Source organism: Trichoderma aggressivum (genome assembly GCF_033847375.1).
Source record: "Trichoderma aggressivum f. europaeum strain CBS 100526 chromosome Unknown scaffold_028, whole genome shotgun sequence".
Classification (NCBI taxonomy): Eukaryota; Fungi; Ascomycota; class Sordariomycetes; order Hypocreales; family Hypocreaceae; genus Trichoderma; species Trichoderma aggressivum.
Genome location: NW_026946394.1, coordinates 168,969 through 194,595, shown reverse-complemented (window position 1 = coordinate 194,595; position 25,627 = coordinate 168,969). Strand labels below are relative to the sequence as shown.

The 25,627-nt window shown below is 48.4% G+C and overlaps 7 protein-coding genes across 7 annotated transcripts; 4 read left to right on the top strand and 3 right to left on the bottom strand.

The window, feature by feature from the left end:
• Positions 1-1,696: 1,696 nt before the first annotated feature.
• Positions 1,697-3,090, top strand: Triagg1_6843 (uncharacterized protein; the record flags this gene model as incomplete). Its single annotated transcript, XM_062901512.1, has 3 exons — positions 1,697-2,372; positions 2,431-2,712; positions 2,780-3,090. The coding sequence occupies 3 exons, from the start codon at positions 1,697-1,699 to the stop codon at positions 3,088-3,090; spliced, it is 1,269 nt and encodes a 422-aa protein (XP_062754171.1).
• Positions 3,091-3,600: 510 nt separating this feature from the next.
• Positions 3,601-4,984, top strand: Triagg1_6842 (uncharacterized protein; the record flags this gene model as incomplete). The annotated part of the gene is made up of 2 exons (XM_062901511.1): positions 3,601-3,921; positions 3,992-4,984. The coding sequence occupies 2 exons, from the start codon at positions 3,601-3,603 to the stop codon at positions 4,982-4,984; spliced, it is 1,314 nt and encodes a 437-aa protein (XP_062754170.1).
• Positions 4,985-7,230: 2,246 nt separating this feature from the next.
• Positions 7,231-9,721, top strand: Triagg1_6841 (uncharacterized protein; the record flags this gene model as incomplete). Its single annotated transcript, XM_062901510.1, has 6 exons — positions 7,231-7,694; positions 7,760-8,059; positions 8,114-8,343; positions 8,399-8,463; positions 8,520-8,641; positions 8,695-9,721. The coding sequence occupies 6 exons, from the start codon at positions 7,231-7,233 to the stop codon at positions 9,719-9,721; spliced, it is 2,208 nt and encodes a 735-aa protein (XP_062754169.1).
• A 265-nt stretch (positions 9,722-9,986) lies between these two features.
• Positions 9,987-12,571, bottom strand: Triagg1_6840 (CAZyme family GH92; the record flags this gene model as incomplete). The annotated part of the gene is made up of 3 exons (XM_062901509.1): positions 9,987-10,554; positions 10,608-10,706; positions 10,779-12,571. The coding sequence occupies 3 exons, from the start codon at positions 12,569-12,571 to the stop codon at positions 9,987-9,989; spliced, it is 2,460 nt and encodes an 819-aa protein (XP_062754168.1).
• A 1,939-nt stretch (positions 12,572-14,510) lies between these two features.
• On the bottom strand, positions 14,511-15,839 carry Triagg1_6839 (uncharacterized protein; the record flags this gene model as incomplete). Its single annotated transcript, XM_062901508.1, has 5 exons — positions 14,511-14,549; positions 14,595-14,764; positions 14,819-15,378; positions 15,441-15,604; positions 15,675-15,839. 5 exons carry the CDS (start codon positions 15,837-15,839, stop codon positions 14,511-14,513), a joined length of 1,098 nt encoding a protein of 365 aa, XP_062754167.1.
• A 2,041-nt stretch (positions 15,840-17,880) lies between these two features.
• Triagg1_6838 (transcriptional regulator family: Fungal Specific TF) lies at positions 17,881-21,332 on the bottom strand (the record flags this gene model as incomplete). The annotated part of the gene is made up of 6 exons (XM_062901507.1): positions 17,881-19,525; positions 19,607-19,685; positions 20,186-20,454; positions 20,503-20,819; positions 20,904-21,186; positions 21,250-21,332. 6 exons carry the CDS (start codon positions 21,330-21,332, stop codon positions 17,881-17,883), a joined length of 2,676 nt encoding a protein of 891 aa, XP_062754166.1.
• A 2,795-nt stretch (positions 21,333-24,127) lies between these two features.
• Positions 24,128-25,564, top strand: Triagg1_6837 (uncharacterized protein; the record flags this gene model as incomplete). The annotated part of the gene is made up of 1 exon (XM_062901505.1): positions 24,128-25,564. One exon carries the CDS (start codon positions 24,128-24,130, stop codon positions 25,562-25,564), a length of 1,437 nt encoding a protein of 478 aa, XP_062754165.1.
• Between the last annotated feature and the right edge of the window lie 63 nt (positions 25,565-25,627).

Sequence of the window (25,627 nt, the reverse complement as noted above, 5' to 3'; positions counted from 1 at the left end):
AAATGCTGCATAAATCGAAAGACTGGCGGGATTTCTTCATACTGTAGCCATTCGGCGGAGGAATGCTAGGATTGAAAGAGATGAAGCTACTAATAAGTCTGCTTATACAATAACTTATATGGTGCAACCGCTATGATGCTTTGACAAACGTGATAGCAAAGTACATGATTCCGAGTTGCACATTTAAATACGACATTGACAACCGTGACCCTCCACAAGATGCTACACAAAGTTTCATGTGATTGTATTGACTCTAGGATAACATGTTTTTTTCTTCATACCTCGTCATAATTCTCATTGACTATATTGATAGAATCGGCTATATCCCGCTACCTAGTGGATTTGATTGCTGGAGAATGCTAGTTCACGATCTCGATGCAAATCGCTCGCCCCAGCCGTCAAACCATTTACTGTAGGGTACTCAAGAGGAGGAGAGGAAGAGCATGCCGAGACTTCCATGTCTATGACTTGTATGCCGAAAAGTTGCCAAATTATCACCGGTGGCGTAGTAATATCGTATTGAGGGTAGGTTGGGAAGCATCCAATGTCTGCTTCCGAGAGCCGATGAGCCTATGCAGCTTCCTGTTATGACAGTCGCAGAAAGATCTCGGTAGAGGATTGGCTGAGACATGCTTAAATGGAACTTTGGTAGGCTTTAATATATTGATCAACATCTGGTTGGTTGTTTTTGGCCGGTGTCCCCATACCCGTTACATCGGGCACCACATTTAGCGGAGGCGAAGCGCTCATGACCTCTGGAGCATTCCTCGGGAAATATTGGCTTTATAGTAGGCCGTGGATGTAGATAGATAGGTCATAATACCAAAGACAGATCGTACTATAGTCATTGGATCGTGCTTATATAGTGACTCGTTCTATTGTTCCTCAGTAGAGAGAAAAGAAGCAAGGAATTCTATTTGCGTCATTTGAGCCTCTATTATTGTCCTTCTGATCTCATGGATATCGTCGGCAAAAGTGGCGTCGTATGCATGATAATTCGTCACCGTGTTAATTATCGCTGGTCAAAAGTCCCATCGTATCGAGAGAACCAGCGACTCTCCTTCTGGCAGGTCGATCTGCTTGGAATGCTATTGCCTTACACACAACCCCTCCCTCTTATCGCCTCCCGCGGAATACCAGCTCTCTTCGGCAGTTCCCATCAACTCGACTCGGCAGGCCAAGGCACTCGAGTATCTCAGTGGTTATGAACTGGTCCAGATCGTGGCTGGATCTGCGTGATGCGGACCCCCCTTGACGTGATCCGATTAGCGGGTTCGGGGCATTTGATCGTTTACGGCCTCGAACGCTTTTGACAGCTCCAAAGGTGAAGACCTTTTTTTTTTTTTTTTTTTTTTTACCCATCTTGGCTTGTTTGCTGTTCATCGGCTTCACAGCGTTGCACTGCTCTCGTTTATTTTGCTGAGCTATTGGCGGGGATTTGACATCTTCAATCTGATAACCACTCTACTGCCTTCTTCGCGGCTACTACCTTCTAATCGTGGCAATGGTGCAAGTCCTACCGGCATTTGATACCGATAATGTGCAATAGAATGGCTTTGAATGAGGAGGAATGACCGACTATATAACATGCGACGTAAACGTATATCGGACGGAATCCCTTCTCCTCTCGGTACCTAGCTTGGTATCACCAAAGCACAAACTCGGCCCATTCCAGTATCGTTAGCATTTGCCAGCCATGAAGTCCCTTGCTCTACTCTCCGCCCTCATTGCATCGGCATCAGCCGCCGTTCTTCAGCCTCATAAGGTCTCTTATGATGGACACAAAGTCTTCCGACTGTCCGTCGAGGCCGACAACATTGGCCGAATCAACGACATTGTGGACAGGCTGAACCTCCAGACCTGGAAGCCTGCCAGGAAAGTAGGATCTTTCGCAGATGTCGTAGTGCAGCCTAGCCAACTTGAGGCTTTCAAGAAGGAGACGTCGGACTTGAAGCCCGTGGTCATGCACGAAGATCTTGGGCTCTCGATCGACAAAGAGTCCACGTTCCAGCCCTACTCCGTTGAAGCTGTCAAGGCCGTCAACAGCACATGGTTCACCGCGTACCATGCCTATGCAGACCACCTGCAGTTCCTCAGAGACCTCTCGGCGCAGTTCCCCAACACTTCAGAGATTGTCACCTCTGGAAACTCTTTGAATGGCAACGCCATTACCGGCATCCACTTCTGGGGCAGCTCAGGCAAAGGCGTCAAGCCTGCCGTCATTCTCCACGGAACTGTTCACGCCAGAGAATGGATCACTACTCTGGTTGTCGAATATTTTGCCTATACTCTGCTCACCAGCACCGACGCCACGACCAAGGGCTTTTTGGACAAATATGACTTCATCTTCTTCCCAGTTGTGAATCCTGACGGTGAGATTGCGCGTTCCCTCCGAGATATAAGCTCCCAACCTAACATTTACCTCTCTAGGCTTCCTGTATACTCAAAGCACTGATCGCTTGTGGCGAAAGAACCGTCAAACAAATTCCGGCAGCTCATGTGTCGGTCGTGATATCAACCGAAACTGGAATTACCAGTGGAATGTCGCAGGAGGCGCATCTACCAACCCCTGTGCTGAAGACTTCAAAGGTGCCTCTGCTGGTGACTCTGTCGAGTTCAAGGCCCTCTCTGCCTACATCCAAAAGATCAAGACGGCCCAAGGCCTCAAGCTTTACATCGACTATCACTCCTACTCTCAGCTCTTCATGACCCGTGAGTGCCCACAAGGCCCATAGAAAAACCTGCTGTGCCTCTTTTACTGATGATGCCATATTTCTAGCCTATGGATACTCTTGCTCTGCTGTTGCGCCAAACAACAGCGAGCTGCAGTCCCTCGCTAAGGGTGCCGTTGCTGCCATCCGTGCTGTTCACGGCACCTCGTTTGAATATGGTCCCATCTGCTCGACCATCTACCAGGCCACTGGCTCCAGTGTCGATTATGTGAATGATGTTGTCAAGGCAGACTACACCTTCACATCCGAGCTCAGAGACACCGGGAGATACGGATTCGTTCTCCCCGCCAACCAGATTGTGCCCAGCGGAGAGGAGGCCTATGCAGGCTTCAAGTATCTGCTGCAAAACATGAAATAAGCAACAATAGTTAGACATTCCCTGTGAGGGACAAAAAAGAATTATCATTAACTCCGTTTGAATTTGTCGTCGGTCCAGAATTTGCATATTGTATCGCATTAAATTTGGTCGTAACGTCCTGGTGTTGAGATTACCCCTACATGAAGTAATCCAATCCCTTCCCCGCTTCCTGATTTATTATTATCCTGTCTCTGTCAGCCATTGTATCATTCAAATCACAGCCCCCCGTCATTCTCCTTCTCCGCTCGTGTAATCAAGTTCTGTATACCTAGGTACATATAGTCAGTACATGTACCGAGTGTTGCCATTGAAGTCTCCGGGTGAAACAAGCCTCTCCACAGCCGAACCTCGGTCCCCCGCATTCCTGATGCTCCTAAACGGAATGGCGAAATGTTACAATTGAATCATAATAAGCAAACCTTTTTTTTTCTTTAGCTCCACACATAAAGACTTTAATTTGTTTTTGTCAACTGCTCGTCAACTATTGCCTTTGTCCTTTGAGTTGCCATCATGGCGGGCCGTCTCTCCATTGCCGTGGTGCTGCTTGCTGTACTACTTGGCTACGTGTACAACTTTTACGTACAGCGAACAGTCTACATCTCTGGCCTCTTTCGGAATCCAGAGGCGACTGAATTGGCTCCAGAAGACTATAAAGTGATTGAAAACGCGGTCAACTGTGAAGACTTGCACCACCATGAACCAAGCGGCCTCATCTTTGGTGCCTGTGAAGAATCTGCAGGAAGCCGCCTGATATGGTTCCCTCCTCTTGAACATTTTAGCAACCCATCGACGGAACGGATGAAGGGAAACCTCCAAGTTATTGATCCCAAGGTAAGAATGATTAATAAACGCCAAGGTCCCGTGTCAATGCATGAAATTGGGTTTTAACGCGTTGACGTAGACATTCAAATCTCGGATCCTGGCCCTCGAGGGTTTTAGCGGCCCATTCGTGACTCATGGCATTGATGTTATTGATGATCCGGATAAACCGAAAGGCGAAGCAGTTTACATATTTGCCGTCAACCACAAGCCTAACCCCGACCATTACCGTGAGAACGGCGACGTCAATGCCCCAAAGTCGCATTCGGTGGTGGAGCTATTTCACCATGTCATTGGCTCTGAGACAGCGCGACACGTCAGAACAATATGGCACCCCCTTTTCGTAACGCCAAATGACCTGGTTGCTGAATCTCCGACATCGTTCTTCGTGACGAATGACCACTATTATACTGAGGGATTCATGAGGATGGTCGAAGACTTCCTTCCTATTGCTACATGGACCAATGTCATTCACGTCCAGCTCCAAGAGCCGGAGTCGGTTGATGGTGGTGACAGTGCAGGAGTCCATGCGTCGATTGCACTGGAGAATCTGCACAACCTGAATGGATTGTGTCACGGGAGAGCTAAAGATGATATTTTTGCGAATGGGTGTGCCAGTGGCCTCATGCATGTAGGAAAAATCCGGGGAAATGCCAACAAGGTTATCGAGGTGACTGAAACGGTCGAGTTTGGGTCGGCTATTGACAATCCAAGCTATTTCAGGGATCCATATGCCAACAGCTCCTTTGACGCGAGCGGCATTGTTTCCTGTGGCCCGACGAGGAGCATCGACTTCTTCAGTAACAAGGGAAAGGAGTTTGTTCTGGACCCCATCATGGTGTGGAAGGCCTCGCCTAAAGCTGGCAAAAGCGAAGAAGGAGGTGCTGCAATTAAAGACGGGGGAAATTGGGATGTCAACGTGATCTTTCAAGATGATGGACACAGAATTCGAACTGCTAGCGTCTCCGTGCTGGTGGCCATTGATCCAAAAGAAGAGGGAGGCAGACGCAGGGCGTGGCTATTCGTCTCGAGCTACCATGCCTCGAATGCCATTGCTGTCAAGATTGATTTGTGAAGGGAGATGTATTTGCTTTGGGGGTTTGCTTCTTTCTCCCTTTTCAATGACCCGATCATGAAAGCAACAATATGCGTTAGAGGTCGATCTCTCCCGCGCCTTGTATACCATGCCATTACTGCAGTACCATGTCGTGCTACCTGACCATGAGCTGCTGCATGCTTATCTTGTGTATCATGTCCGGAGCACAATCAAGACATTCTATCTTACTGCCAAATACAGCATGTGCATCCAGAATAGGCAATTGAAACCACTGATGAGACGGAGTCAGCGGTCCATTGAGTGCGCGATTGTGCAAGGAAACTTGCCCTCTGCACTCCGCGGCGTTGCATTTCCCAAACGGTGACCTATATATAGATGCATTAGTCCTACAAGGATATACTTGCAAAGAAGTTTTCGGCCGGATCCATGGTTCCGCTCCGACTTGTGTTAATATCTGTCTCGATGCACTCCGCAAAAACTAATATGCAGCCAGACTGTCTCCAGAGACGATATCAGAGCACCCAGAGGTAAAAACGACCATCAAAGTCAGTCGTATCGCCGATTCTCCGAGTGACAGTGCTTGGCAACCCTCCATCAGCGCTCATCGATCTGCGGCATTTGGTGCCCCATCCAATAGTCTCTACAGGCAGGGCAACCACAAGTGCATGGCTAAAAGCCCGCCTTGTCATACCCCGGCTGCTCATCAGGAAAGACTTTGCGGTAGGTATTTTACCGGGCCGAAGTGCTTGATGTTGCATCGGGGCAAGGATAATTTGAATCCCAAGTCCCCCCAGGCCGCCGACATTAAACCGGCACTTGGCACTGGTTTGAGCCCTACAAGCATTGATGATTCACCTTAATTAAGCTATCTAGGCTAATGGCACTTTAAATGACAGAGTCACAGCCGTCGCCATGTTCTCCAGAGCGGGAAGCCAAGCCGAGCCTTGGGAGACGAAAACTGCATGTGGCTTTTGCCTCCGCTCTTCCATCTGCCCAGTTTCTCGTATACTCGAACTTTCCCCCCGAGCAAGGCGGCGGGCTTCGGCTCAATTGAGAAACTCATCTTTCCTGCAGCGGCTTAAATGGAGAAGGAAACATTGTTGGGACAAGTGATTATCAATGGCGTGCTTTGAGGGCTCGAGTCGAGGCATTTTCGGCATCTGTGGGTTCACCTCGAACCCCCCTTCACGGAAAATACCCGATTGAGACCTGGCAGGCCAATCAGGAGGACGAATTCGATGGAGTCACACGAGTGAGAGACGGGCTACAAGCTACAAGAACAAACTCACGACGGTGGTGGCTTGTGAAAAAATTTTATCTGATCATCTTATCAATCCCATCTAATCTCTAGCGGGCATCGTCACTCCACCATCCCTGGCTTTGTTTCCAGTTCTACCCACTTAGTCTGTCTTAAGCGGTGATAGTGAACATGCGACCTCGGCGTCTCCAATTCTCGTGCAGTAGTCGCCAAAAATGGGTGTTTGTGCGTTGAAAATTGAAGCTTTCTGAGAGGGTGGCCTCCCACGACCAATTGGGATATTGTTATATTAATCTTGCCACGGCTCACTGTTACATTACATATGTCAGCGAATCCAGCGTGTTTTTAATTTGTCTCTATCGGTCCTTGATCAACATCAAGGTCACAGCCGGTCGGGAAGGTCTCCAAAGGCCAAGGTATCAATCAGCATTGACTCCACACACTTGGCACGACCAGGCTCCGCAAGCCCATTTTGAGAGTATCTGACAATCACACACAAAATGTTTCCCTTTCGGCTGTTGAGAGATCTGAGCCAGGCACCCCTACCATCTCCAACCCAGCCCTAGACAACGTTGTCCCGAAAGCCGACTCCGATGGCTCTCCCGGCAGCCCTTCATCAGGTTCGAGTCGAGACAATACGGCTAGTTCCTCCGAAAATGTGGACTATTTGGTGGAAAGAACTATTCCGCAGCAGCCCGACTGGCTCTGTCTGATATCAGATTCTGGTGGATAGATGGAAAGCTAATACTTGCCACGCTATTGATGCCTCGGGTATTGGCCGATTAAGTATGTCTTCAGTGAGCCCACCCTTCGTAGAGGTTGTAGTCAAAAGTCCGCTATGTGGATACGATCACTTGCCAGAATTGGCAAATACTACTATCCCAGTTTGCAATTGACATATATATATCAAGACTCTGATGCCTCTCTCTCTCTCTCAGAGGCGGCTTGCTCTCCGGCTGTCAGCTCTCAACAACCGTTGGCCGCCTGAAAGGACGCAGATAACAAGATGTTGTCACGGACCTCCTACCTGCTGTGCCTCCTCTTCGCTGCTTGTGCCCATGCGGCCAAGCCCCTCGGGCTCGAGGTTTGCGGAGCCTCGTGTTACTACACCTTGTCCAAGACCAAATTCGCTTCTGATAACGTAACGGAGCAGACGCTTTGCACACACCCCCTGCGTGTCACTTCGACATACCTGTGTCTATGGGAGCATTGTGAGGAGAAGGACTTGGTTCCCGGTATCAATTGGTGGGCTGCAACATGCAAGAAGTCTGCCAAGGTGGTCAATCTCGATGCGTATAGAAGCACTGTCGCCAATGTGACGCAAGAGTACATTGATAGTCTCCCCACTGTCGAGCAGACACAAAAGACTGTCGTGGACGTTGTGTCGATTCCCTCGCAGGCAAATTGGGACATCTCTCATCGAACTGTCAACACTTACTACACCAACATTGTATACCACCAGAAGCTACGGTACGTTACTTTTACGCAATATTCCTTCACCACCACCCCATCTGCTAATAGTTGTATGATGATAGATGGATTCCATACGCCTACTGGGGATTGGTGCTGTTTCTGGCCACGGTCAGCCACGCTATCGCACTGCTTCCAGTGAAACGCTCCGGCCAACCAGTACGAAAGAATACTGTGCCGGCAAAGATCAAGGGCTGGTTCCATCGCAACCTCATGATGGCCCCTACATTCTCATACCATCATCATCAGCCCTTGGGATGGTTCACCGTTCCTCTTCGTCTGCAATCCCTGGTCATTGCTGGCTACATCATTACACAGATCTTCATGCTGGCTTTCCACTACCCTGTCTTTACCGGCAATATTTAGTATGCATTCTCGATTTACTTTTTACCATGACATTGTTCTAACATGGCCATCAGCTACAAAACTATTACAGGACAGGTCTGCCGAATTTTCGCTGATCGACTCGGTATCTTCATGACGGCCGAACTGCCATTCATCTTTCTTTTCAGTGGAAGAGCCAACATCCTCATCTATGCCACGGGATGGAGCTACAGGACATTTAGCATCTTCCATCGCTGGCTGGCCCTGACCCTCATAGTCGAGGGCATCTGCCACGGCGTTATTTTTTCCGCCTACTATGTCAATGGTAAGCACATCTGGTTGATACACTTTAAATAAAACACTGCTTATATGACAAACAGAACAAGGATGGGAAGGTTACCACGAGGAGTTGCGTACTGATGAAATTTTCCGCTATGGACTTCTTGTAAGCTGTCAATTTGCATCCAATATATCTTGTATGGGTATTAATAGAGGCCACAGATGATTATATCGTTGAGCCTTGGCGCAGCTTTTGGTTTTGCTCCTCTGCGTAGCCGACTCTATGAGTTTTTCAAGGCTGCCCATGCTTCTCTGGCAGCTGTCTTCCTTGCTGCGCTGTTTTAGTACGTCATCTGGCTTCTTTACTCTGTATGTTTCTTTACTAACAGCATGTCAGCCACATCGAGGGCCAGTTCAAAGGCATGTATAAGGTCTGGGTGTGGGCTTGTGTTGGTCTGTGGGCTGGCGACCATTTCCTCCGTATGCTGCGCGTCATTGCCATGAACTACAAGACCTTCCTCGGACAAGGCTCTCTTGCATTGGCCAGCTACAGCGAAGAGACTGGCATGATCCGTCTCCAGGTCAAGCCTTCAATCAATGCCGCTCGCCAAACCCCGGGAACTTACTACTTCGTGTACTTCCCCAGTTTGCACTTCTGGGAGTCTCACCCCTTCACTCTGGCAGGAAGATCCAAACAAATCGATGATATCCCGTCATACGGCAGCAGCAGCGATCATCCCAGCGACAAAGAGGCTGGCACACGGTCTCCTCGTGTTACAGAGTTGAGCTCTGAACCGGGTGACTCATACATGACCTTTATGATTCGTCCTCGCGATGGAATGACCCGAAGACTGCGAGACAGATTGATTAGCAAGAGCGAATCCGGACCCCTTCGTGTTAGAACCTTCCTCGAGGGTCCCTACGGTACGCCTGCTCGTCTTGATCACTTTGACGAGGTGCTTTTCATTGCTGGAGGTAGCGGTATTACAACAGTATTGCCCTACCTCCGCATGTTCTTTGAGGATCAGAAGGATTCGCAAACACCTCCCAAGGTCCGCTTGGCATGGATCGTGCGAGACGAGGGTTTCGTTCGAGATGTACTTGCCAACGATCTTCGCGCCACTGAAGGGTCTGCGCTGGCAGCATCAAGGCTCAATATGGAATTCTATATCACGTCAGACTCTCCCAACGCCACACCCAAGACCGAAGAGGCTGGAAACAGCATCGCCGATCCTAGATTCAGGAAATCACGACCTGACATCCACTCCGTGGTTGACACCTTTGTCACTCATTCCCAGGGTAAGACGGCCGTCTTTGTCTGCGGACCGGCAGAAATTGCCGACACAACGCGGCAGGCCGTGATTAGGCAGACCAAGAAGGATCACATTGACGTTGAGCTATTTGAGGAAATGTTTGTTTGGTAAAAAACAGGGACTAAAGCGGCGGTAGAGCGGCGTACTAGGGATTTTATGAGGCGTATGAAATATTGGGTGGATATACTCTATAGGTTATGCATTACGGGATTTGAAAAGAATTAAAAAGCCATGACTTTCAAAATTTCACCTGACGCGTGTATAACATATCACGAACAACATTTCATATGATAAGTCGAGAATCTAAACTTGATGATGTGGTATTCAAAAGATTGAAGCTGTGCTATCATGTAGCTACAAGGATGCCCCATCTAACTCAATGAAACATCATCCCTATATTCCCACTGTCAAAGCGCGGTCGATAGGATCTTTTAGCTGGCGCAGAAGTGCGGGCAACGCTGCTACTATTGTAAGGGCTCAAACTCGGCGGGAGATCCTCCACCCTAGTACCCCATGAACTCTCCTTGCTACCCAGAGTGAGTACGAGCTCCTTTCCTTCAAGGAAGAAGCTATGGTCAATCCAATTCTTCGTGTAAGGCTTGCCATTCAAAGTAGCGTTTTGAATATACACATTCTTGTAAGTGGGATCAAAGTTGACGTTGCGAATCGTCGCAGTCTTCCCTGTAATCGGACTTTTGATGCTAACGCTCTCAAAGTAGGGTGGAATAATGAGATAGACATCCTGGCCAGGATTTGGGAATAGGCCCATCATGGAGAAGGCAACAAAGCTGCCCATGGCGCCGCTGTCGTCATTACCTGGCAGTCCATCTGGCGTAGGAGCAAAGAACTTGGGGATGTAGAAATGACTGCGTTCAGCAGACAAGGCTGGTCGGCCAGCATAATGGTATTGGAAAACTGTAAGGAAACTGGGTTCGTTGCCGATACTGAAATATTGTTAGTTAAAAGGACGAGGTAAACGTCATTAAAGGTCACCTACTATGTAATCTCCTGGTCGTGCATATAATCCAGACGGCTGACAAAAGCGTCAGAGCCACCATAAAGGTTAAGCAGACTGGCCTGATCATGTGGAACGAAGCTACAGAGAATGTGCGTTAGTCTCAACATCAAGTGAAAAGTAGAGCTCCTGAAGAAAATCTCATAAACTGACAAGCCGTATTCCCAAGTGCTACTCTCGAATGTCTCAGCCCCAGAGTTCTGAAGCGAGCACACGCTCCTGGAATCCAAGTTGCTGCACATCAATGGATCTTGTGTGAACCAAGTTTCGTTCAAGAACTTGGCTTGGAAGAAGCCTTTAAACCCAGTGTCAGTCCCATTTGAGAAGAGCGAGGTCTGGTCAGCTTTAAACAGGTTTTGCCAATTGCCGCTGGATTCGATGTATTTCTCTTGGTCTCCCTTTTTACCCAACCCTCCAGCAATCTGGGAGATGCAAAAGTCGTTATAGCTATACTCGAGAGTGCGACTGATGGTGCGCGTCATGGTTCCAAAACCCTTGTAGTCAAAATCTTGTACGGGAACGTAATTGAGCTTCTTCCACGAGTCTATGCCTCCCCTACCGTTCGTGGACCAGGCATAAGGCTCAACTTCTGCATCTTTAACAACGGCCTCGTAGCCCTTTTCCCAATCGATTCCATCTTTGAGGCCCTTGAGGTAGGCGTCTGCCAAGACGTTGTCTGCGTTTGAGCCACCCTGGGTATAGCCCGGACAGAGACTCATACGACAGTCAGGCAGCCATCCCAGATGTTCGTAGATGGATATCAGCGAACGGATCTGCTCTGTAAGAGCCGCAGGATCCAGAATAGTCATAAAGGGCATTTGAGATCGGAATAAGTCCCAAATACAATAAAAGGAGTCGTAGTATGGCTCGCCGTCATTCCAGAGAGGATTCTCTCCGGTATAATTTTGAGGATTGACCAGCGTGCGATAGATTCCCGAGTAAAATGACTTGATATAGTCCTCACTAACACCATTACCAGCCTTGATGGTAATAGGGGAAAGCTTCTTGCGCCAGATATCAGCGGCTTCATTGGCATACTTGTCGAGATCCCATTTGGTAATTTCTTTCTCCGCGTTGGAGCACGCTTGAGCACTGCTGATGAAGCTGACACCAGTACGAGCATATATGGGCTCTTGAGCACTGGCGAAGCGGACAAAAGCACCGCCCGGTAACGGGTAGCCATTGATAGAGCGCGAGACTGTCAAATCTTTGACGTCGGAACTGGCGCGCGAGTTCACAAAGATGCCATTGTCATAGATTTCCGCGCCTGAGAAATCTGTGCAAAAGTACAACTTATAGGTGCCGGTACCAAAGCTGGGAACGAAAATGGCATTGCCGGTAAAGCGGCCCGTCTTTCCGTCCACGCTCACGGTGCCATTGTCTTGCCTCGAATTTGAAAGATCCGTCAAGTCTTGCAGGATCAGCGGCTTATCATCAGGGCCTGCATTGGGGAACGTGAACTTGAATAGTGCCGCATGCTGAGACGTTGTCATCTCAACCTTGGGCCCGCTGTTGAGGGTTATTCCAAAGTAGCCCGGCTTCGCGACAACGCTCTCGTTGGAGAAGCTGCCAAACTTGACACGGTCATTCTTAGGAAAAGAACAACCGTCTACTTCGCCGCCTGGGCAAGAAGTATACGGAAATAGTGGGAAATTACCAAGCGACGGCGAGCCTCCAGTGCCAGAGTCGTGCATGACGCTGAACCCGGTGACAGACGAGCCATCCAGAGTAAATCCACCTTGGTTGCTGCCGCTGTTCGTATCGGCTACGGCCTTTGCCATGCCAAACGGAAGAGTAGCTCCTGGGAAAACATTGCCACCATTGCTGCTGCCAATGAGAAGGTCGACATGTGTCAAGGGATCAAACGAGGCGGCCCGAACTTGCGTAGTCGCTGTAAGTCCATAAAGCAGACCAACAGCCTTGACAGCTCGGTTCAAGGTCGCCATACTGCCACTGTCTCTTATTACTATGCTAGCAACAAACCGAGACAGATGGAGAGCGCCCTGCACCAAAGGTGCTGCCATCACGACTCCATATGTATTCCATTGTCTCTGCCGTTGCCAGCAACCCCTCAGATCTCAGCGATCCCCAGTTCAATTCCTTGCGTTACATCGTCCATGTCTTATCACACAAGTTACCAACCGTCGGGCCAACAATGAGAAAAATTCTTTCCGGAATTCATGCCGCAGCTGCATTCTATGCCGTGAGACATTTTGCCGTGGATTTTGATGAGCATGTCTCAGACCAAGAGGGGAGGTGCATTACCACCATTTGCATATGCCGGGTTATACCCCTTGGATAAATTGCTGCAACCCCAGTCGGCCACCATACCGTCACAACGCGTTTCTTGCCCCTCTTTCTCGGAGGCAGCAAAGCTGGAGGAGGGTTTCATAATTGGTGGGGTGCAATAGAGATCTCTTAGATCTGAATCTATGATTTCATCAAGCATTTGGCACAACTGTATTGTTCTAGTAGTTAACTGAAGTTATCATTGAAGCCAAGTCTCTCCTGCTTTGGTCTTCAATCTTAAGAGTCTGGCGGGTAGAATTCATGCGCAGAATCAACTATGACGTGTAACAACACATTGCATGCGGTGCGAGGTAGACATGGTGGAGCTTTTTGTCCTCCAAAAACTATCCGCTGCTTCCACTGGAGATAGCCAGCTGCCCAATTCATATCAAGCGCCCGTGGAACGATCGGGATACGGAACATCGTCTGTAGAAGCGGGGGAAGTTATGTAGTATTCCTTATCATGTTTGGCAAAGATGCCAACGGTTGAAAAAGTGCCTAGGAATGCCGAGACGGGCGCGAGCATGGAGATAACATCCGACTTCGCCCCAGTTTACTCAGTATCACAATCCAAGAGGGTAAGGACATGAAGATCGCACCACCGGTTGGTGATTTCGTATCCGACCCCGCAGTCTTAGTAGCTGTAATACATGCAGGCACTTTGTGATAGCCCCATTGCAGAAACCGGATTGGTTTTGTGAGAAACTCTCCTATTGAGCGATAAGTTTGAGAAAGATGACATCTCCCGGTCCATACAAATATTGCCTTTTGCTTTGCTATTACAAGAGACTCGTACTGTATCATATAGTCTTATTGCAATTTCAACTAGCTTTACATTACATTATCTCATAATTCAGACTTGTTCCTGCAGTGTCATACAGGCCTTGTTCTCATGATGACCCAAGATCATACCGAGTACCACGCAGAGCTTTGGCTGGCCCATTGCCAAGATTAATCTCGTTGAGATTCGTCAGCCCATATGCCTTTCCAGTCCGCCACAGGTAGACTCGGAACCCAATGAATGACAAAGCAACCACTGGCAGCGTTACATAGGAAGCGAAAAAACCAGACACAGAAAATTTGTGAATAAATGCCTGGAACCCATTGAAGAACAGGATGATTGTAAAGAGTACGATGCAAATCCAAGCCATATATGGCTGGGACCATCCTCGGAGATCCAGATTTCTTCTATCGATACCCTGAACTGCCAGGGCACGATAAAACCTGACGAAGCAGGCACAGATGGAGATCCATGCAATCAAACTGCTGAGGGCTAAATTTAAAATGTCAGTCAATAAGCATACAAAGGGTCCTCAGAGATTAGTAATTACCCGACAAGTTTGAAAGCCAAATAAAAGCTTGGGCAGAGCCGTTGGAGACGGAGAGGAAAGCCAACAGTCCAAAGCAGAAAGATACCAGAACGCCCCAAAAGGGTGTGCCCAAGCGGCTGGTCTTGAGAAAGCATTGAGGCATAGATCCTAGGCGGGCAATGTTAGCATCCAGTGATCAGCTGCCACTGAGGCCTTTGAAGCAAGAGTCTTCTTACTTTGTCGAGATAGCGCGAGCAGCGTTCTCGCTACGGCGAAGACGTTTTCGTTACATGATGAGAGTGCAGACGTCAGAACCTGAGCTCAGCTGTGAGTATAAGCCGTCCATGGCCTGAGATTCTTAGCTACTTACCACAGCGTTGATAACACTTGGGAGGACTTTGACGCCGGTTTGCTGGCAGATGACAACGAAAGGCGACGATGCCGCAGTGGAACCGCCCTGGGCGACTGCGTCGAGCAACGCTGGTGAGTGTTGGCTGACATTAAGGGAGATCATCAATACGGTGAGAAGGTACAGTCCAACTATGGGAGAATGTCAGTAGAAATGTCCTTGGTACTCCAGATTCTTCCACTTACCAATTCGATAGAAGACTGTTCTGACCGCCCTTCTCATCGTCTTCCTAGGGTTGTGCGCCTCGCCGGCCAGCACACTGATACCCTCGATACCACCAAAGGCAAAAGCAGCTTGAGTAAGAACTTTCCAGAATCCGAGGAAACGTGAGAGTGAGACCGGCGACAAGTTTGCAAACGAGTCATTGAATGGCTCATCTCGCCAGTAGCGGCCGCCAGTGTATACGCCATTGACGCCGCCAAGATCAGCTATCAAGCCGAATAGGATGAGAGCAATAAGCATCAGCACCTTCATGCAGGCAAACACAAACTCAATCTCGCCAAAGTATTTGACGCCGAGAAGGTTGATGCCGATACTCAGGACCAAAAAGGCCGCGATATATGCTGATACGTGATCCGAGACATGATCCCAGTAGCTGATCATGACGGCGGTAGCTGTAATCTCTGTGGGGATAGCCAGACCAGTCTGTAGGATGTAGTTGATGCCCATCGCGAACCCAGCTTCGGGGGAGATGTACTTGTTGCCCATCTCGATGAAACCGCCAATGTTTGGTGAATAGACGGACCTATAGACTCAAGATTAGCACCACACAAGAATAGCTTGGAACATGTTAGTAACCAGACTTACATTTCACCCAGGCAGTACATCATCATGCCAACCAAGCAGCCGACAATGGTGTAGCCAAGGAAGAAGCCCACAGGCCCGCCATTAACCAATGCAGCACCAGATCCTAGAAATAGACCAGTACCAATAGTTCCGGCGACAGCAATCATGGAAACCTGGCGGGGTTTCTATCGACAATCTCAATCAGTCAAATACTCTTTCGCATCGAAGAAGAGTAGGTAGTATTCAGTGACTTACAAGGTCACGCTTCGTGCCAAACTCTCCCTTGTGAGTCGATTCGGCTTCATTCTGGACATCAGGGTCTGCATAGTCTTCCAACACACCGCTCGTCACTCCAGGGCGGAACGAAGACACGGACTGCAGACCCCTCTCATCCTTCTCATTCAAATCTGGCTGGCCCATGATGATGGCTTTATGGAGGTTAGATCGTTCAGATCCGAGATCCGTCTCAGGTTCTCTGCAGGTTCGCGGGTTCTGCCGTACACAATTGGATACCGGTATAGTCTCGCGCCGTGTCGCTCTTCCCACACGACAGATGTAAGAGGGCAGGGGAGAGAAGAATGACACACACCACCACGATGTACTGGGTGTTCAACAAAGAGATGTAATTGGTGCCAAAGAAGGCTGCTATCACAAGGTTGCATTCGGGAACAGGCTGCACGGCATGGTTCCTTGTTCCTTTTTAATATGCACGTCTATACGCGCTCAAAGACGATGAAGATCATGCCCTCATATACGGTGGGGGGTCGGTCGAGATGATGGTTGAAGAGAGATCCGCCCCACACCCATTCTCGAGATGGAAACAAGCAAGATAAAGAAATATACCTATCATCAGGACAGGAATTTCCCGATGGCCAGCGCAGATAACATGGCAACAATCAGCGACAAATGCCGAACCCAGCTACAGTATGGCTTATCGACGAGGGTGGAGCAACCTGGTGATGGCTAGAAACTCGATGGTTGTTCGTGGGGGCTTTAGTTCATCGAAGAAGGGGAACGAGCTGCTCGTTTCTGACAATGGGGGTATAGACGGGGGTTTCGATTGCAATTCTGGCTCTCCTCCCCCGCATTCTTGAGCTTCTTCTGTGGGGTTGAAGACCGGATAATGTGCCTTCAGAGTCGACTACAAGTACGTGTATCTCTCTCAAATACGGGACTAGCAGCGTATCTGTATTCATAGCCGTTTATCAGAGCCCAAGGCACTTTCAAGAAGACGTCCTTTCATCCCCCACGTATCGAGCGCAATAGAGTTCTCACGGATGTTCTGGCAGAAGAAATCCTGATTCTGATGATGAACATGGCGACTTGCCTCCGCCTCGTTTGCACAGTGTCGCCGCCATGGCAAAACGCTTCAGAGCTGAGGGGAAGCGCCAGCGTCGAAAGCCGACGCTCAATGGTTCGATAACCCGCGGGGACGCCGGATCTCGCTCATAGGCTGCAAGTCGCGCCGTCGGATATAAAATCTTGCGACTCGTGACGGCAATTGCATGGGTGCAGTTCGTATCTAAATGATAAGGGATCTGTGGCTAGCCAGGCGATGTGGAACTCGGTCAGCAATCATTGCATGTAGCGTCCTCTCTCGACCTATGTCTTTGTTTATTTGACGGCCAGGCAAATGTATCGTGTCACATTGAAGATTCCATGTGTAAGGATGCAGAACAATGAGCTCCTTCGAGGTATTGTTTTAGCTACCGACTGTGCCGGGTGATGTAAACTCATCAATGGCCGAACGGTGCTCTCAAGCTGGAGCTTCGCCCTTCACCATAAAACTCATTCGCCTCCTACAGTACGCATTAAGGAGACCAAGCCAATGAGAAGCTTTTGACCAAACAAGTGCAATCGCACCACCCATCAGTAGTCTGTACCACGTGTGAATTACGTGCTGGTATTTCTAGAAAGCTGCACACACGCATGCCATCGTACCCATTGACCTATTAGGTTCGAGTGTTGCGGCCCTCGATGCGGCATGCCTTCACTAGATCGCGCCACCAATCTATTGAAGATTCAAAGGCTGGCTTCAATACAAGACCCCCACTGAAGCCTTTACCGACAAGATGAAGATAATGGGTATGAACCAGAGATACGAGTGTACCTACGGGGGTCAAAGCTGAGAGAATATGCGGTAGATGAGTTTTTACATATGGAATGCAACCAATATTACTCAATATTGTACTATCATCCCATATACAGAATATTCATATTGCCTATCCACTTGACGTGTAAGTGCATATTGGCAAAGGTTTCTATGTCACTCGTTCAAACTGCCGTTCTACGCTTGTTTGTTTAACCGCGTAAGATTGGTTTCCAATCATGCTATTGAGACATGCCGGCTCGAATCGTATCAGTCAGACATGAAATTGAAGACAGGCACCCACACGATAAGCTACCTCAATGTATTGCTACAATGAAAACCGGACATACATCAAATCTCGCCCAAAACGATTCAATACATTCCCACGCAAGAATTCTGAATACAATCCCACGCAATAGGATTGAGTTTCCTGAATGCAGAGTCAAACTGCACAATTTTCGACTCCCACTGGTTATTTCCTCTGTACCGCCTACCAAATAAAGTAGCCTTGCCGCTCTCGAAATCAGGTAGCGCTACATTGACATTGTTGAAGCGCTGGGATGCTGGGATGGTTGGCAATATTTCCGCTACCGACGGGTCTGGCAAGTAGCAGCTCGGCTTGATCTCAATCCCTTCATACATGCCCTCCTCTTCTATCTCAATCAACAGATCGCCCATGTTAATAACTGTGAATCCATCCCAGGCACCTTCACGATGCGGAACTTCTTTCAGCAACTCGAGGATCATCCTGCGAAGGTTTGGCTGGCGGCATTTAGCCAGCGCGTAATATAATGGCGGTATGAAACCCATGTCGATGGTGAAGTTGATGTCTGGTCTGCTAGTGCCTCTCAAACCAAAAGATTTCTTCATTGCGGTACGCATCAAGTCCCACAGGTCAGCCGACTGCTTGATCAGGAGGGAGAAATCCGGCAGATATCGGTCGTATATCATTTCGTCTGTCCCACGCAGGGCAGTGGCGGCCATGATTCTCGTCATAGTGTGATATAGAAGCAACATAGGTATGGCAAATTTGGTGCGAAAGTCCGCTCGACTGGTCAACTTTTCGTGGCTGAAGTCCAAAGCACGAAGCCATCTCATCAAGGCCGCCTCCAGGCGTCCTTGGTCCTCGTAAAGCCTTTCCGGGATAAATTGTCCGCCCAGAATCAGCTGACTTGCCTGTTCCCCTAGGATATGCGATCCGTTGATCAGGGCATCCATATACTTCCGTGCTTCGAGGAGAGATGAGAACGTCTGGGGAATATCGTACGTTCTCGGTGACTCTGCACTATCTCCCACAAAAAGCAAGTATGAAGAGACTTGGCCAAAAAGCGCAACTTGCACATTGAGCCGTGAGAAGACTTCGACAAGAGTATCCTCGACCGATACTGCTTGTGATCGCAGAATAATATCTCCGTCAGAGGCGACTCCCTCGCGCTGCTGGATCTCACGAAGTATACGGAGGCCATTGGTCAGGTGTGCATGGCCTGCTTTGAAGCCCCCTCTCAACAGCTCAATGCATACAAATAGCATACAAGTGATGAGGCACACCCGGAGAGCCTCTTTGTCTGAACGATGGAGACTCCGTCGCAAGTGCCGGATGGCTTCGTTGTATTCGGTCAGTGAGATGCGCTCCTCATTCTTGTGAGCCGCCCCCAAGGCCGTGACCGCATGCAGGACAGCCGGCTCCTGTTCGCTTGCTTGCAGCACTAAACAATCCCAGAAGCCCGATTCGAACAGACCGGGAAGCTTAGTGGTGGTATATCTCCGAAAGTACTCAAACCCGAGACTTGCGGGCTTACCCGCGATCGCGCGTGTCTGCGACATGACGACAATGTTCCGCAGGGGCTGCATCTGATTCCTGCGGACTAGAGAGGAAGAGGAAACAAACGGAACCTTGACAGAGCTTCCGCAGGCATTCCCTCCGCCCCCCCATATGCCGTACCCGTCACAGACCCGACCAGTCGAGACACATCTGTAGCAGGCCGGTCTCCCCTCATCACACTTGACACGCCGCTTCCTACACCCGATTTGTTAGTTTCAAACAGTAAGATGATCATCAGGATGCGCTATGGTTGATGATAGAACGTATTATGCATACTTGCAAGTCTGACACCCCGTCTTCACTCTCCTCCTCCCCTTTCGGATGGGAGCATCTTGGGGCATATTATCGAGCTTCTCTGTTGGTATGCCAGTTTTTCAACTAGTTTGTCTAGATAATGTCTGTCCAGCTGTCTATTTCTTTATAAAGTCCGGTTAGATGGAGGTATCCAGCATTGATGAAGGGGAGTAAATAAGAGTCGGTTCTGGAGATGCTTCAGAGATCCGGACTCTCATCTGATAGTGGGGCCGTCCCGGCTCGGCTGCTTTGCTCATCACAGATTTCCCCAATTTAGTTGATGGAGTCACAGAATGTTTTGTTCATTGGCTCGCTCGCAAAGTCTGACACTTGATTGGCTAGAGTCGGGCAGATTGGTTGCCGTGTCGTCTCAGTTCGCTTCATGCTCAGCAAAGCAAAGCAAGGCTCACAACTCAACTCAACTCAACTCAACACAGAGCCAAAATACGAAGGTGTTGTACGTTTTCATAGATGTATCAATTATGAGTGAAGTCGCTATTGCTCCTGATTATGCATGCACATCTTCCATCTCTTTATCTCTCGCCGCCCCTCAGAGCAAACCCTTGCCGCCAAGCTCCGACTCAGTCCACTGCCACAGCTTCTCAGCCAACTTCGCGTCTCGAGCCTGCTCACTCGGTGTCCCGATCTTTGCATATGGCACGACATAGGCCCCCGAATCCGACTTCTTGAAGTCGCTGCTGGCGATGGCAAAGAGCGAGGACCAGGCGCCCTTCTCTTGCTTATCAAGGATCCCGAGGCAGCTCATGATGGGAGTAGCAATTCGCAAGATGGGTGCAGGTGCAGTCCCCGTGGCTTGTTTATTCAGATCGCTACACTCCTGTTAGCTTCCAAATGCACCTTCAGTCGTTGGAACTTACGTGTTAATGTGGCCGGGATGCACTGCTGAAAACCAAATCGCTGCATCGCCAGATTCCGCAGAAACAGGGCCGTATCGTTTGTTCAGCTGCACTGTATGCAAGACATTTGCCAGTTTGCTCTGGCCATATCTCATCATGGAATTTTCCTTCTCTAATCCAGTGTCTTCGAACCGAATTCCGCTCGGAGGCGTAAACCTTGCGTGTCCGTCCGATGTCAAGTTGACCAAGCGGACAGTTCCTTCAGGCTTCGACTGAGCGGTAGATTGAAGAAGTGGCATCAGATGATGGGTGAGCAACCAATGGGACAAGTAATTGGTCTAAATCATTCTTGTTAGCCTCATACACCTCTCTATAGCAAGAGAACAGCAGCTGATTTCGCAGCCTAAACAGTATGAGCATACCTGCCATTGAGCCTCATATCCATCGACGGTCAGAGAGTAAGGCACGCCCATAATGCCAGCATTGTTGATAAGTCCATGCAATGCGGGTTCATCTTCGCGTATCTTCTTCGCAGCCGCGATGACACTCTGGAAATTGGATAGGTCGAGGTCAAGAAAAAGAATATTCGCAGATGGTAGCTGTTCTTGTATTTCGTGAATAGCCGCCATCGCCTTATCCTTGCTGCGCGCGCCCATATACACTTTGGCACCACGGGCTGCCAAGCCAATCACAGTCTCCTTACCACTAGGTAGTATTGTTACTAAATCGATTGTAGGAGGAATTATACATGTTAAACGGCTGACTTACATGCCGGCATTGCCGCCGGTAACAATATAGACTCGCCCTGCAAGATCAGGAATTGATTCAGGTGAAAACTTGGAATGAGGCATTGTGGATGTTGTTAGTGATCGCGTAAAGAATACGTAGGTAAGAGGTCTTGCTAGAAGTCTGCTATTAAACGATTCTTGCTGCTTATGCTAATTCTTCTTCAGCAACAATTGTCGCTGGGAAGCTGTTATTTATATTCTCTGCCATCGCGATGATAGTAAGGGGCTCAGTTGTGAAGTCGCACAGCAACAGTACATCCTCAGTCTATTGTCCGCTCCGCCTGTTTCCATCGAGTAAACTCACACTCCGCAATAACACTCGTAGATGTGAGGCACAACATGAGAAAGCCTTGGAGCACCAGTTTTGGTACAGTGCGCTGATGGTTGCTGACAGTTTCTTTCCCGGTATAGCGTGCTGACTGTCGTGAGTGACTAAGGTCGTTTTGATGTCCATCTCAACCAGCAGATGTTGATCCGGTCGCATTCTTGTTTCTCCGCAAGCCCGCCAAGTGGATGGATGGACATAGGCGGCCGTGCGGCCGCTTTGCCTTGTAAACTCCGTACGAATATCCGCACATTGTGAACAGGATGAGTTGCACTAGGCTACAAACATGCAGATAATTCCACAACATGTCCGCCCATTCAGGCACCGCGGTCTGTTCTACGAGTATATAGTTGGAACTTATAGCTTCACGATAATTTCGTACTTGCCTTGATTGTGCAAATAGCAGTGGCCAAAGCAGCATCTCATGTGCGAGATTGCCAAAGTCCTAGTCTCGGAATCCATTTTTAAAACGCTCATCAGGTTATTTTCCCACCTACTATGGAAGAATTTATATCTTAATATATCTATCGGAAGCCGTATAGACAGACTGAGGCCGTCAGTTGGAACGAACTATACGTCAACGCTAGAAGAGGAAAAGTCGCGAATTTTCTATGCTGCTAATGATGAAGAAAAGGGAATTCCAATTCCAAGACGCAAATAAGGAATCGATTGGTCATATGACTTTTTGGGAAGAGTGCAGTTCGTAAGCCACATCTATTGGAGCAGCGAGTTTAGAAGCTTTCATGAGTTTCTTAAGATGGGGCTTCGCGTTCTCTACTTGACTGTCAACGAGAACTGTCGAACCAATTGAGGATAGCAACAGAATAGCCCAAAAATAATCTCAGATTTATTCAATTCTATTTAAATTAAAGCGCAACATTAACATTTTGTCATTAGAACGGGTGGTTATGGACCGAATGCAACCTACCAAAATCCTCACCACGGAACCAGTGGTCAGATCGTCTAATTAAAGTTATTGAGCAACACCAATACATCATAGCGAAAAAGACCGTTGATAGGATATTGAAGATTACTTGCCAGAAACCGCAAGAGAGGCTCCATTAATAGAGCCACAAGGCGTATGCGAAAAAGAGGAGACCGGACATGATCAGCATAGAAACGGACAACCCACACATATCCGCCACACTAAACTCATCTAGCACGGAGATCGTACTCTCCCCATGGATGCATAGTTTCATTTTGTGGCCTCAAGTTTTTGTTTTGCAAATCGCCCGAGCCCCTCGGCGGCCCAGAGGCGAGAGACTTGTATGCATGTCAGCAGAGTGAATGAGAGGCTTCCATATCGTGAAAGACTCATGAGTAAATGATGCATATTGACTCGCATACAATATAATCCATGAGAACCATAAACAATAGATTGGCTTTTCAGATTATCAGTAAGTAAATCATTCTTTAATCTGAGCTGCATAACTCTTCTATGAGGGTCTTCCTAAGATGTTGCCCGGTTCTTCTGCCGCTTGTAGTATAGCCCTATAGTCGATCACACTTAAAACTTGGAGTAATCCAGGCCGTTCGGATAGTATAGAATCTGACATACGTCAGGTATAACATCAATTTCTAATACATTCTCCCTTTTCTTAGCTGATGGAATATTGTTTCGTCCGTAACTCGTCCGTATCACTTTCCATATGATCCGTGTAGGGTCAAACTCATCGCTCGTCCGGTATTCGTCCTCGTTCTTCCATTCATTAAACGTACATTCCATTATTCGTCCGGGTCTCATCCATACTTCATTCACACCGCGGCAAAATAGAATCGGGGGCGGACGAAGTGCCGGACCAAAGAGGAGGAGCAAGATATTACGACGCACGCCTTCTACCATATAGTATTATGTTAAGCACATCTGGTCGGGAAACGGCGGAACAAATTATTGACTGGAGATTCGACAATGTAACCTTTTCATCGGCCACTCATAGAAACTAGGCACTACATCATCCAAACGATCAAGGCGTATATGAGATACGCCATGTCCGTCCCACTGATGATGCAACATGGTGCTGTCCGTCTCCATGGCATTTTAGCAACGGACCCCATGGACTATAGGGGATTTCCATTTTAAGCAGTATAATTAGTTAGAAATTGGGTTAATCCCAAGCCGTTCATTCGGTGAATCAGGCTGTCTGCCGAGCCGTCTTCAGACATGACTTATCCCTCAGGCAGGAATGGCACATTACTGACTCGGTCTGAGAATCTTGCAGACATATTCAACATATATTCGCAATATATTACAATTATGCAGTATTGTGGAATAATTGTGTAGTATTTAGTTCCTAAATGCTAGGAACGTTTAGGTATAAGACCTACTACAACCAGATCTTCATATACATCTCATAACCCGAACACGAGAAGGGAGGTACTTATAAGAAGCACTCAACAAGCCTAAACGTACTTTTCAAAGCATGCTACTCGTATCCAGCCATTATTCCTCATCTTATATTCCTTCTTCCTTTGATCATTCTTCTATCTATCATAGACAACATCTTCTTTCAGGAAAAGAATGCATACCCTCAGAATGGCCACTCCAGAAACAAAACTCTTCATCAACGGCGAATTCGTTCCCAGCATTTCCGGCAAGACATTTCCAATCTTCAATCCTACAACCGAAGAAAAGATTGTCGACGTGTTTGAAGCCAATGCTGCCGACGTTGACGCTGCCGTCACTGCTGCCGAAAACGCATTTCCGGCCTGGAAAAGCCTCTCCGCACATGACCGTATCGACAAGTGCTTAAAATTTGCCGAACTTATCGAGAGAGATCAGCTCGAGATTGCCAAACTCGATGCTGAGAATATCGGCATGCCCGTGTCGGTAAATCATCTTTTCATTCAGAGAGCAATTCGAGACATCAAGCATACATCTGGATTAGCCCATGATGTGCATGGAGAAACTAGCCTGAACACACCTGGGCAGATCAATATTACCTTGAGGCAGCCTTATGGGGTATGTGCCGCCATTCTTGCTTGGAACGCGCCAGTCGTGATATTCACCGCCAAGGTCATTCCATGTATTGTGGCAGGCAACACAATCATCGTCAAGTCATCGGAGAAAGCTCCTCTCTCTTCTCTTAAACTGGGAGCACTGGCAGCCGAAGCCGGGTTCCCTCCAGGAGTTATTAATATACTTTCTGGATTCGGCCATACCGTTGGCGCAGCCTTGTCCAGCCATATGAAGATTCGCAAGCTTACATTTACCGGCTCTACTCGTGCAGGCAAGCTCATTCAAGAGGCTGCCGCAAAGTCAAATCTAAAATCCGTTGCACTTGAAATGGGAGGCAAAAACCCACTGATTGTTTTCCCCGACTGCGACGTTGAAGAGGCCGCAGGCTCTGCTGCTGCCAGCTTGAAGTTTAACTCGGGTCAAATCTGTGTCTCTAATTCACGAATCTATGCCCATAAAGACATTTTCCCAAAGTTCCTCAAAGCCTTCAGTGAAAAGTTCGTGGAGCCCGAGTTTGGAAGCCCGCTAGAGCCCACCACTTCTTTCGGTCCGCAAGCCGACAAACTACAATTTGACCAAATCTTGAAATATATTGAGCAGGCCAAATCCGCAGGCGCAAATCTAATTGCTGGAGGTGGTCGTGCCACCGGCAAGGGATATTACATCCAGCCAACGGTCTTTGCAAAAGTCCCCGCCACGGCCGACATCTTGCACGAGGAAATCTTTGGCCCGGTAGCTGTGATTCAAGAGTTTGAAACAGAAGAAGAGGTGATCACAGAGTGTAACGAGACTGAATATGGCCTACACGCTGGCCTTTACACAAAAGACATCTCACGCGCATGTCGAGTAGCGACAGCATTGGAGACGGGAGTCGTCACAGTGAATTCTGGTGGCGGCGCTGGCGCCTATGACATGCCTTTTGGCGGCTGGAAACAGTCTGGTAATGGCAGAGAATTGGGCAAGTTGGGCCTTGAAGAATTTTACGAGATTAAAACGGTTATCATCACATTGTAGGTAGCACCACGAACGAGCTCTAGGCTTTCAAATCAAGACCAAACTGTGGAGATGGATAAGAGA